Below are 13,249 nucleotides of genomic sequence, written 5' to 3'. Positions count from 1 at the left end.
CATTCCAAACACTCCAAATTTTCGAAAATTTCTCTCCAAGTGTTGCTGAAATTTTCGAAATTTTGTTTTCCAAAATTCTGCTGCAGTCATCAAAATTTTGAATATGTATATGTGAGTGAATATACGTGAAGTGCTTAAGAATGTAAAATTCCAGAATCAGTAAATGAGATGTATACCTGCTATTTATAAGAGGAAATCCCATAGTTACCTTGTTTTCAGTGTCCAACTACTAAGTATGGTAAGGTGGCTGTCCCTACCCTACTTCTGATGACTTCTCTGACACGCCAAAACCATGTAGTTCTGACAACAATGATTGCCAAGCATAAGATAGCCCATATTGATGCACTCGAGTGAGGTGCGTTTCTCGAGGTAGCCCGGTAAAAAGTTCCCGAGAGCTTGCATGAGAGCCCGAGCATATGGTAGCCCGGGGAGGAGATGTCCCGGGCATTCGCCTGCCCGACTGCTGAAGATGATACTCTGCATACTGACAATGATTTGGGCTATCCATTTAGTATCCCGGGTCACTCATGACTCGGACTCTTATGAGGGTATCACCAACCAAGAAACTCAGATGGATACACCCCACGTTGTTCATGATTAAAGATCTTAAGGAAAATCAATCGGATGTCGTCATCGAAGCTCTCATTCTTCGACAAGGCTATGAAACCCAAACAAATAAAAGTTCCATAAGAATCAGGAAGTCGATACTCATTGAAAAGCAGGTATGTATTTTATATCTTATTCCGACCAAGCATCGTAATATTGTCACCTATATCAAAATATGAACGTCTTCACAATTTTATATATCGCTTCACTGAACTGAATTCAACATCATCTTCATATATATTTGTAATAACAGTACGTTTGCCTTTTTGTGTGTTACCCGTTGCTTTCTATATATTTTTAGGGGACTATGATTTACACACTTATGTTCTCGAATGTGATCTCGCAATTTAAGACCTTGTTGCACACCAATAATATGAGAACCCAAATTTTTGGGCATATAATAAATTAAATATAGACATGTATAAAAATTTATTTTCGAGTTATAATAAATTTGAAAATATTAAATAATACATGTTATTGGAAATTACAAGCCAATAAATGCATGAAATTCAAAATTCAGTACAAATCATGTATTGATTTCGAAATAAGGCTAGATATCAGTCAAATTTGGAAAGAAATATTACATACAAGGTAGTTTTTCTCAAAAAAGAAGCATCCTAATATCTAAGGAAGAAGTATCTTGAAATTTATGGAAGGAGCATCTTCAAATTTTGGAAAGAATATCAATCGAATTATGGTAGGATTTTCACCTCACCCCTATAAATAGGAAAAGCTCTCATTCATAGTTTACACCATTCCAAACACTCCAAATTTTCGAAAATTTCTCTCCAAGTGTTGCTGAAATTTTCGAAATTTTGTTTTCCAAAATTCTGCTGCAGTCATCAAAATTTTGAATATGTATATGTGAGTGAATATACGTGAAGTGCTTAAGAATGTAAAATTCCAGAATCAGTAAATGAGATGTATACCTGCTATTTATAAGAGGAAATCCCATAGTTACCTTGTTTTCAGTGTCCAACTACTAAGTATGGTAAGGTGGCTGTCCATACCCTACTTCTGATGACTTCTCTGACACGCCAAAACCATGTAGTTCTGACAACAATGATTGTNCCCTACTTCTGATGACTTCTCTGACACGCCAAAACCATGTAGTTCTGACAACAATGATTGCCAAGCATAAGGTAGCCCATATTGATGCACTCGAGTCAGGTGCGTTTCTCGAGGTAGCCCGGTAAAAAGTTCCCGAGAGCTTGCATGAGAGCCCGAGCATATGGTAGCCCGAGGAANCACTCATGACTCGGACTCTTATGAGGGTATCACCAACCAAGAAACTCAGATGGATACACCCCACGTTGTTCATGATTAAAGATCTTAAGGAAAATCAATCGGATGTCGTCATCGAAGCTCTCATTCTTCGACAAGGCTATGAAACCCAAACAAATAAAAGTTCCATAAGAATCAGGAAGCCGATACTAATTGAAAAGCAGGTATGTATTTTATATCTTATTCCGACCAAGCATCGTAATATTGTCACCTATATCAAAATATGAACGTCTTCACAATTTTATATATCGCTTCACTGAACTGAATTCAACATCATCTTCATATATATTTGTAATAACAGTACGTTTGCCTTTTTGTGTGTTACCCGTTGCTTTCTATATATTTTTAGGGGACTATGATTTACACACTTATGTTCTCGAAAGTGATCTCGCAATTTAAGACCTTGTTGCACACCAATAATATGAAAACCCAAATTTTTGGGCATGTAATAAATTAAATATAGACATGTATAAAAATTTATTTTCAAGTTATAATAAATTTAAAAATATTAAATAATACATGTTATTGGAAATTTCAAACCAATAAATACATGAAATTCAAAATTCAGTACAAATCATGTATTGATTTCGAAATAAGGCTGGATATCAGTCAAATTTGGAAAGAAATATTACATACAAGGTAGTTTTTCTCAAAAAAAGAAGCATCCTAATATTTAAGGAAGAAGTATCTCGAAATTTATGAAAGGAGCATCTCCAAATTTTGAAAAGAATATCAATCGAATTATGGTAGGATTTTCACCTCACCCCTATAAATAGGAGAAGCTCTCATTCATAATTTACATCATTCCAAACACTCCAAATTTTCGAAAATTCTCTCCAAGTGTTGCTGAAATTTTCGAAATTTTGTTCTCCAAAATTCTACTGCAGTCATCAAAATCTACCCAAGTTTTGAAATTTTTTCCCATCACTCCAGGCATTGGAATCCGATCTCCACCGTTCATAATATACTTTCATATGTTTTGAATAACATATCCAAATTTCAGTAAACTCCAACGGTTAGTTTTTTGTTTATAGCCTTCGCAAGCAAACTGCTTAGATTTTAGGCGGGAACAGCATACCTACGGTGTTTCGTCCATAAGCAGAACAAAAAGACTTCAAACCGGATCTCCACCGTTCATAATTTATTTGACTTACTAATAAACATACTGTAAAAGTTTAAGCCCGATCCAACGGTTCATTAAGGCGCAAGGAATTTTACAAAGCGGCTGATTTTTCAGTAGATGTGCTGTTGCGTTTCAAAGTGTCAGTTGTATGATTCTTCTATGATTTTCGAATTCTTCACATTTTCTTCCAGTCTAAGGTAAGTAGGCTTGTTTTAAATGTGTAATTTTTGGTTTATGTATTTTCGTTTTTGAAAATTCGATCAAGTGCAAATTCTTCTTCTAGCCCTTCTGGTTACGATTGTTGCATGAACTATGTTTTGACACTGTGAGGATTCAACTTGATATGGGAGAGAATCCCAACCATGATATGACTCTTACGCGGTGGGGGTATAACCGCTATATGACATCGCCCCCTTAGAGGAGTAAAAATTAAGGATTGATATCAGTAAACCATTGAAAGTAGAGGAATCTCAGTGTTTGGTCGACAATATGCATGTAGTTTAAGTAATGTTATGAAAGGTGTGTGTTTCGAATTTTTCTTGCATGTTGTTTGTTGTTCTCGAACGGCCCCACTTGCTGAGTGACGACCATGTCACTCACCCCTTACTCTACCCTCCCTAGATAAATCAGAAGAAGAAATAGAGAAAGAAGGATCGAACACCAGTTTTGGAACTGATAGTGGACGCATGAAGAATTTTTATTAAGAATATGTTCTTATGAGTTTTTAATTCAAATTATAAATGCTTCCGCAGATTTTTATCGTTTTCAGAGTTACTAATGTAAAGACGATTCCATTTTTATGGTTTTTATGATATAAACTGGTTTTGGTTTATACTGTACTACGAGGCTTGTTGTTTAGCAATTATGTGATTGTTGAGTAACGCCGATGTCGACTAACCTCGGTCTCGGGGCGTGACAAATAAAACCTACTTGATTTGTAATCCACTGGTGAAGAAAATAAACTCCAACTATGTTAATGTCAACCCGGGCTTTGAACTTATTATCCAAACAAGGTCTGTAATTACTGAATTTCAAGCTATGCGACCAACAATGCCAATGGATATCAAATTCAAGAGATTTAATGAAATCACTCCTGAGCTTATATAATTAATGCAAATGAAGACCAACGTGAGATTCATCTTCGACAATTATTTCAAAATGTTTTCAAAAAAATGCTTCATTAACTTTGTGAAAACTTGGCAGATATAATTAGTTTTGTCAAGAACTTTCGACCACTTCGCACTTTCACGAGACCGAATACTGGAACAATTGGACATTTAAGAGAAATCGTCCTCATGGAATGAACGGTTATTCATGATAAACAATGACTAAATACACCTAAAAAAATCCTTATCTTTGCTACTGTTTCTTACCATTTTCTGCTGCACAATTTTAATGGTTAAATTTTCAACAGGTACGAGACTATAGATATTGGATTGTGGGATGATTTAGCTGTCAATGAAGGCTAATTGATGAAAAAAAATGAGGCTCGTGCACCTATTGCGGCTATATGCAACCTCAGAATGCAAACACACAATAATTATACTAACCATCGACTCTCTTGATTGTTTTATCATGCTTACAAGTAATAACTCTCATTTCTGCTTTCGATGTTAGATGTTTCTCAATTGAAATATACACCAACGACATACGTTCTACTCAATCCACAATGCTCCAGAGTAGTTGAACTTACCGAATGGTAAGATCACTTTTAATATCTCTTCATCGTTAAGCATTGCATCTAATTGTAGTTATGTTTCAAGTTCACAAACTTTTGCACCGAGCTAATATGTGCATCTAAAAGAAACGGTTCTTTCATGTGTCCTGTAGAAGATTCAAGACACTTGTATTTTGTTACTTAATGATATATCCCCAGTCTTCATTTATGCTATAACATAACGGGATATAAATATCAGGCTACTCGCGATTGACACTATAGATGGAGTGAATGAACTTTGGACAAAGAGAAAGTTTGCGGAAGCAGTCAAAGTTATTCTAGAACAACTCGTCAAAAAAAAGAACACGTTGACTGAGGTATTCTTTGTTTCAGAATCATTGTTTGAATACCATCATATTAACCACTTCTTATATGCTAACTATGAAATCAACAAACACTACGGCATACATTACTGCCCATAAAGAATAAAATTCTGTTGACAAATTTATGCGAAGCAGCGGGGAAATTAAGCTACTACCTTGGTCTATCTCATTTTTAGTTTAGTTGCATTTATCGCTTCTCTTATAACTATTTAAATTACATTGTAAAACACCAAAAATAAGAACCAAAATTCTACTTTCATTCATTCTTCAACATTCATGATGACCCTTGTTCACCTATAGCAACTTTGTGCTCTTTTAATATTATGCATGAAACTATAAAATACCATGAAAAAGAGATATGAACAAAATAACTAAATTTTTTCTCTCTGTTTTTTTTTAAGAACAACTACTACTGTGTTCAGAGAACAATAAAGAAGATCGAAAACAACTTATCTCTATTTTATGATGCCTGTAACCATTGTTACAAATCAGCGACAAGGACAACAAGTGGAATGTCTTGCCTTGACTGTACAAATATACCCATCGAAATAGTTCCAAAGTTTTAATTAACTCTACTTTCGATCTTTGTTAAATATATCCTAATGACTATATATAATGATGCGCCTATTACATACACTCTCATGTATAAACTTACTGTGTTGATTGAAGATGGAACTGGAATCGCAAAAGTAACTATCACTACAAAAAAAAGGCAAAAGACAACGGTTTTTAACCGTTGTCGTAGGTCAAATAAAACCGTTGTTAAAGGCCATGTGGTTAAATGTAAACTAAATATTGAGATGGTTTGTCTAAGCAAACCGTCGCTAATTAGCGACGATTTTGGCCAACATAGCAACGGTTTTAATATGATTTTCGTCGCTAATTAGCAACGATTTTTGCATATAAATTCCGTCGCTAATATTTTACGGAAAATAAAAAAAATAATTTTATAATTTAATAATTATAAAAAAAACTGACAACCTTTGTTATAATAATAATATTTATAATTTTATTAACTCTTAGAATTGAAGCGAAATTAATTTGTGGAAGAGAGAAAAATTTTGTGGAAGGGAGAAAAAATTTGTGTGTGAAGAAAAAATGAACAAGANTTGTCGTAGGTCAAATAAAACCGTTGTTAAAGGCCATGTGGTTAAATGTAAACTAAATATTGAGATGGTTTGTCTAAGCAAACCGTCGCTAATTAGCGACGATTTTGGCCAACATAGCAACGGTTTTAATATGATTTTCGTCGCTAATTAGCAACGATTTTTGCATATAAATTCCGTCGCTAATATTTTACGGAAAATAAAAAAAATAATTTTATAATTTAATAATTATAAAAAAAACTGACAACCTTTGTTATAATAATAATATTTATAATTTTATTAACTCTTAGAATTGAAGCGAAATTAATTTGTGGAAGAGAGAAAAATTTTGTGGAAGGGAGAAAAAATTTGTGTGTGAAGAAAAATGAACAAGGACGCGGATATTTATAGACAATTTGCGACGGTTTTTATTAAAAAGGTCGCTAAATATAGCGATGGTTTTTGTTAAAACCGTCGCTATATTTACCGATTTTTTTAAAAAATTTAGAACAATGACAACGGTTTTTAACCAAAAAAAATAAAAAAATGACACGTTTTTTTAAAACGTTGTCGTAGTTCTACAAAAACCAGCTGACCGTTGTCTTTGACCCTTGACAGAAACACATATAGACAACGGTTTTTAAAAAACCGTTGTCGTAGCCCAAAAAAACACATTCATAGATAACGATTTTTAAAAACCGTTGTCGTAGCCTAAAAAAAACGCTCATAGACAACGGTTGTTAAAACCGTTGGTGTAGCCCAAAAAAATGCTTTTAGACAACGGTTTTTAAAAACCGTTGTTGTAGCCCAAAAAAAAAACGCTCATAAACAACGGTTTTTAAAAACCGTTGTCGACGATTTTTAAAAAACCGTTGTCTTTAAGTGGGTTTTTTTAGGCTACGACAACGGTTTTTGTTGGAACCGTTGTTAAATGAAAAAACACAACGGTTTTAATAAAAACCGTTGTCTTTGATGTGTTGTTGAATGTGTATTTTCTTGTAGTGTATGTTTGGGGAAATTGTCACATTGTTCATTGGCCATCCTATTGAATAATACATCAAAATCCGCAATCAGGTAACCAAAAAACGTATAAATTAAGATTAACAGTTTACTGCTTATTGGAGAGAAAAAACGTTTTTACCTCATCATATCATTTGCAAGTGTATAATCTAATGTTATATATCTCACATATGGTGCAGGACATCGATGATATCATCAGCCGCAACATAGAGAGCCATAGATTTCTATTAAAATTGGATAGGACCGTCACAAACAGTGAAGATATGGTTTCAATAATTGCTGAAAGTGTTCAAAAACCATGCCTGATTCACTCCAAAAATATCCAAACAAAAAAACAGAGATCATTAGGAAAACGAAATAATGCAAGCAAAGAAGGATCAAAGAGCTACGCTTCCAATTATTTGAAAAGAAACATTCTCGATAGAAGTGAAGCACAAGACTCTACTATAGGAATTAAAGACGACGAGCTTCTTGAGGAGTATATAAAACCAATTAAGAGACGAACTGCATTCAAAAAAAACCGTGCTTCTATGACGACCAAATAAGAGAGACATTAAGAGATTTGTCATTGTGTTATCAACACTCGTTTAACTTTTTTTAAGTTCTCGTTTTACTTTTTATGCAATTACGTTCTATATTTTGTCTTATTTGTATGAATTCAACATATCATATNTATATATAACAAGTGACAAGTGTATGTACCATCCCCTGCATATATAAGAATAAAAATTTGTAATTGCTCCCATCTTTTCCTTTTGTTTTATAAACGAAAAGCATATCACAAAAACTAACACATGCTAGAGTTACACACTAAATAAAATTTGTTAAATCAGAATTACGAATTTCATGCATTCCACATGCAGCCCACTAAAACCAACTACCATCGAAGAACTCTAATCTAGATTGCATTCTTTTTCGCCAAACGAGTTCCCAACATTAATTTTCTTGTGAATCACAGCATAGCAATGCGAAATCTCTTACGACTTATCTTTCCCTTGTGAATACATATCTCTCGAAAGAAATGTCACGAACCGGCTCAAAGGTGGCCGTGAATACTGGGAGGAAGATGGGTGAGGTTGGCTGCAGGAGGTGGAAGAGGAGCGGTGGCGTTGGCCAGGTGCGGCGGCAATTGAGGCAGGCATTGGTAGCACTTTGTGAATAGACCGAAGGTGTCGATTTGGTGAATAAAATTTGTCATACTGGCCCATCCTCCGAACCCAAACCCGATTATCAAAACCCATATAACCAAAAATATGTTGATGATGTAAGTCCCAACCCATCTCCCAAAGTACTTTGGAGGCTGCTCCACCGCATTCTGCACCAGAAGACAAATTGTGCTGAATTTTAATACTTTATAAGCATTTAATGTTATTTAATTCTGATCTTTTTTATATTGTATAAATCGAGGAAATTTGTATTTTCGGACGACCAAACTATATATGAACCAGTATATGTCTGGGGCGTGAGTCGCGTGACTGTATAATTTCAAGATTTTGAGTTTCCCCACCTGCCACCTGATGCCTGTCACTTTCTAATTATAGAAACCTTTCGGTACTTCTTTGGAAATGATTCCCGATCAGATATGTAAAGAATTTGGGATACAATACTATATTTTTTATATATATAAAATTACTTCACATATGTAAAGAATTTGGGATACGAAAATTGTATTTTTTTAATAAAATTTATGACTACTCCAGATTATGTTGGTTACCTCTCGGGCCGCAGCTGATCTGAAGGTAAAAATGTGAGCCAAAGCAGGGATAATGTAGACGGTGAAGCTGACAAGAAGTGACCCGACGGTGGAGTTGATAGGCCCGAAAAACGGGAAGATGATGGCCAAGAACCATATCGGAACCACCACGGGCAACCTCGCCGCCGCCCTCTTGCACAAGCTCTTGCATTCATGCATGCCTATCGCCTTTTCCCACACGAAATACAAGGGAGTGCACGCGAATCCGAATGTTATAAACTGCATTAATCGACATGCAACCATATATAACCAAACATTAACATCCACCATATAAAAAGTGATTATCAAGACTCAAAAATATAGACTTTTCACCATATACATAATACGGTTGATGAGTAAATTAATGAAGACATAAATGGTACCTGATGGATGAGCATCAAAATGACGGCCATGTCCCTGAAGGGTGATCTCGGCAGAAGGGCGAAAGCATTGGAGTGATTGAGAAGCAAATCTCCGAAAGCCCAGTACACTGCCGAGGCCGACGGGAGTGTCAGGGTCAACACATACACTGTGGCTATTAAGTATATGGCCTTGAATTTCTGTGGCTTCCACATTGCGTGCATTATCTCCCTGCAATATTAAATACGTATCCCCACTATTTATTAACATTTTCAGGTCTATTTATTACCTATTACATGATTAATATGTAGCACAATTTTAAAACTATGGGGATGGGTTAGGAGAGGGGCGACATTTGATTTACGTGGTTGTCGAACCTCCACGAGGGAGAGGCTTCTGCCAACTGAGTCAATTGCCTAGTGGCTCATATTAGACTATACAGATCTAGTCTCTATGTATGCATAATCATCTACTCTCACGTGAGTTTATCTTTTCCCGGTAGACATCTCACCTCTTCTGGGATTAGATCTCCCTATGTACCATAATGTAATGAAAGATTTATTGTTCGGATGGTTGATGGGTTTGTTTCGAACTCATTTTGTGTGAAACTTCGAAATTATTGAGCCATTTATCTTAGTTATTGTTTTATTATAATTTTTATTAACAATTTTTTTTTATTTTTTAAACAATAGAGATACTGAATCAAGATTGACGGAGCGGGCCAAACGAGAATTGAATGATCAGACTGGAGACCCAGGCACCGAGTTACCTTTCATCACAGCATGAAACCAAAGCTGCATAAAGTGAATGGAGAAAGAAGTCTGGCTTTTTTCCCATAGATAGCAAAAAAATCGAAAAAAAGCGTTGTCCAAGAAAGTCCGACTTCTAACCCCTAAGCACGCCTAACATCTCCACAGCTGGAAAATTATTGAATCTTCAGAGTAAAAAGGACGACTGACTACCCAATTAAAACCCTCGAGCTATTTGAGGTAATAAAAAGGATTGGTCGGATTCTGTTAATATTTCGTAAGGTTAAGTCGCTTTCACGATAACGTTAAGATGTTCAAACCCGATTTATCTTTCCCTATTCCAAATCTTTCTACAATTTCATTTGTCGGAATAGATTAACTTAATAATGTTTTATATAATATTCACAGCTTGAAAGAGACCTCATAGGATTTTCAAAGAAAAAAATGGAATAATTAATGTGCGAGAAAAATAACGTAAAAGACACGAAATTAATATTAGGACACAAAAAATAGTATGTCTTACACTGTAACGGCATGTCCCCCAAATGTGTAGAGAATGTTGGTGGCCCCTGTGAAATATAACACCAACTTGTTTGGACCCGAATGCTTCACACCCTCTACCTGTTCATACATACATAAATTAGACTAAATCCCATCGATAATCAATTTTATAATACTAAATGTTTATATACCTGTCCATGGAGTAAGGATGCAATAGTGAGGTACCACGCTGTATAAGTGGTCATCAGCAAGCCAAGAAAAGACCATATTCTATAATTGTGAAACGAAGGAATGAACACTGTCGTAGCACAACATGCCCCAAATATATATGTCCACGTTCTCTTGTCCAAATTGTCATTTATGTAATATATATTGCTGCAATATCAAATTTTTAAACATATAAAATATATATACTGGTGGTGTTATGTGTATATACGTGTGTATGTATCATGTATGTGTCAGCTAGATACCTTGCGCAGGCTATAAGTTGAATCACGGATCCAAACAGAAGAAAAGTGCAGTTAAACCCCAAGCCCACGTTCCTCCAGTGTTTTCCGAGGAGCCCGTCAAGAACTTCAAACCACTGCAGATTTTATTTTTAAAAGAAAAAATTGGATTTGTTAGATTAATTTGCACGGAAAAACATAGAAACCCATGTGAAATTGCGAGCAGTGGATATGGAATTTTTGTCTTTGCTCATGTTCTGATTATGTATTCTTGTCATAAAACTATATATATTAAGATTAAAGAAATTAATAGAAAATGGACAGGATTTGATTAATTTAACCTGAATAACATGATTCCTGAAATCAACTTTCTCTCTTTCTTTCCTGGTTCTGTATTCCAGGTAGAGGATGCAGATTAAATAAGCTGTCCAGCTTCCCATCAGGCCATAGAACAGCTGGAACAGAACCCCGGAAAGCATTCCCAGTTGCGAAAATGAATACGGCAATGTAAGCAACACTTGAGCCACCTGGATCAATATCAAGCAAAAAAATTATGAAATTAAGCTAAATATTAATTATCACAAGAATTAAGATCCCATCGTAGCAGAAGGATTCATTTAGGGAATGGAATTAAAATTTTCAAATCTAATAGAGACATTTATGGGAGTAGGGGGAACCTGGTTGGAAGCACAGCTGAACCAGGCATCGTAAGCGGAGCCGCCATGCCAGAAGAGGTTGGAAACTTGAGACTTGATATCTTTCGGTTTCCCTTCGGTCTCCATTTCTACATAGTTTCCCACCATAACAGTCTCCACCACCTTATCGGAGGACGCCATTTTCACGCTCTAGTGTGTTAAACTGTGTGTTTCTTGATTTCTCTGTCGATGGATATGAAAAACTAAATACACACAACTCAACTGGGAAACATGATGGAGGAGAAGCAGTATTTAATATGGAATGTCGGGAGGGTAAAAAGGACTTTTCGTAAAAGTCGTTGTTGAAAATAGCGATTTCGGGAAGAGCATAAATCCGCTTTTGGAGGGTTCAATGCGTTTTTGTTGCGATTAATTTGACGAATATAGATTGTTTTTCGTGCCTATACTTTTTTTCGAAGTAGGTCAAATAGTGTTACAAGTCTAGTCTATATACGTGAAACAGATCAATTAAAATAAAAATTAAATTTTTTCCATGAATTGGGTCGGACCAAACTGTGTCTCACAAAATTAACTCATGAGATTATATCACAAAAGTTTTATGTAATTTTTTGCCCTTTTAATTTAATAATTGAATAAATCTGTATTTTCTTTTTGTACCAAACAATTTGATAAGAATTAATTGTTTATTAGTTTATTTAATGGATGATTAATTAAGCGTGAGGAGCAGCCCGCACGAGTGGGTTCTCTGTTCCCAACACTAATAATTGTAATTTAAATATCGCCCAAGTCGCTTTAATAACTTGAGATTTTCAATTAATTTTAGTGATATTAATTAAAGATTAAATTAATAATATGTTTTCATTAAGCTTGAATTAATTGTTAATTGTAGTAGTGATTCATAGCATTATTATAAGGCAAACACAACATTTCCCTCGTTTTGAAGAACTTGTGAGGATAAAAAAGATAATGTCGATATTTATTAGGTTGTATATCTATTCTCCGGACTTTAAAAAAAAATAAAAGAAAAAATTTCATATTTTATTGATAGATTCCCAAAAAATATAGAATTCTATCCTCCGATTTTCGATTTATAATATATTTCATAAAAAATTAAAATATAATTTAAAAAATGTTTTCATGGTTTAGTAAGATATCCGAACATGGAATTAAGTGGGTAGAATTTGAAGCCAATAAATGTTTTGGAAGAAGAAATTTGTTGGAGGGGACAAAGTGTAATTAGATAAAGAAGAGTGGTAATGTGTGAAATTATGAAAAAGGAGACCAAATGATTACAGCCAAACGGGGCGTGGTTGCTTTACAATAACAAATAATGTTTGCTTTTATCACATGGGCCAATTTTCGGAACCCTCAAACTATATATATATTTAGGCTCAAAATTCTATCAAAACAAAAATAAAAAAATAAATTCACTTCTTTCGATTTTCGACACTTAATTAAAAATTCATATATATTAAACTTTGAATTAAAACAAAGGATATACCTAAAAAAAATAAAAATGATCAAATTGTACATCAATCTATCTTAGAACAAAACTGACATAGAGACGATGACGATATCGTTTTATAAACAAGCATCTTCACGTTTTAAATGATGTAATCCGAAGAGAGTTGTTCTCTTCTTTCACTT

General features: G+C 34.6%; 1 protein-coding gene across 1 annotated transcript; it reads right to left on the bottom strand.

Annotated features, from left to right (window-relative positions):
- Positions 1 to 7,881: 7,881 nt before the first annotated feature.
- On the bottom strand, positions 7,882 to 11,855 carry LOC140973678 (auxin transporter-like protein 5). The gene is made up of 8 exons (XM_073436653.1): positions 11,624 to 11,855; positions 11,288 to 11,473; positions 10,971 to 11,083; positions 10,692 to 10,875; positions 10,523 to 10,620; positions 9,274 to 9,481; positions 8,873 to 9,130; positions 7,882 to 8,473 (listed from the first exon to the last, which is right to left on the bottom strand). The coding sequence occupies exons 1-8, from the start codon at positions 11,780 to 11,782 to the stop codon at positions 8,195 to 8,197; spliced, it is 1,485 nt and encodes a 494-aa protein (XP_073292754.1). The 5' UTR covers positions 11,783 to 11,855; the 3' UTR covers positions 7,882 to 8,194.
- Positions 11,856 to 13,249: the final 1,394 nt, after the last annotated feature.

Source organism: Primulina huaijiensis, chromosome 3 (genome assembly GCF_012295235.1).
Source record: "Primulina huaijiensis isolate GDHJ02 chromosome 3, ASM1229523v2, whole genome shotgun sequence".
NCBI classification, from domain to species: Eukaryota; Viridiplantae; Streptophyta; class Magnoliopsida; order Lamiales; family Gesneriaceae; genus Primulina; species Primulina huaijiensis.
Note: the sequence above shows the minus strand (reverse complement) of the source record. Positions and strands in the feature narration are given on the sequence as shown.

Bases quoted from the DNA above. Each gene is read 5' to 3' on its own strand.
- LOC140973678 (XM_073436653.1), bottom strand. From the start codon at position 11,782: ATGGCGTCCTCCGATAAGGTGGTGGAGACTGTTATGGTGGGAAACTAT. The intron at 10,876-10,970 runs GTATCTAGCTGA...TTGATATTGCAG, and splicing joins CAACTTATAGCCTGCGCAAG to CAATATATATTACATAAATG. The intron at 10,621-10,691 runs GTATATAAACAT...ATGTATGAACAG, and splicing joins CATCCTTACTCCATGGACAG to GTAGAGGGTGTGAAGCATTC.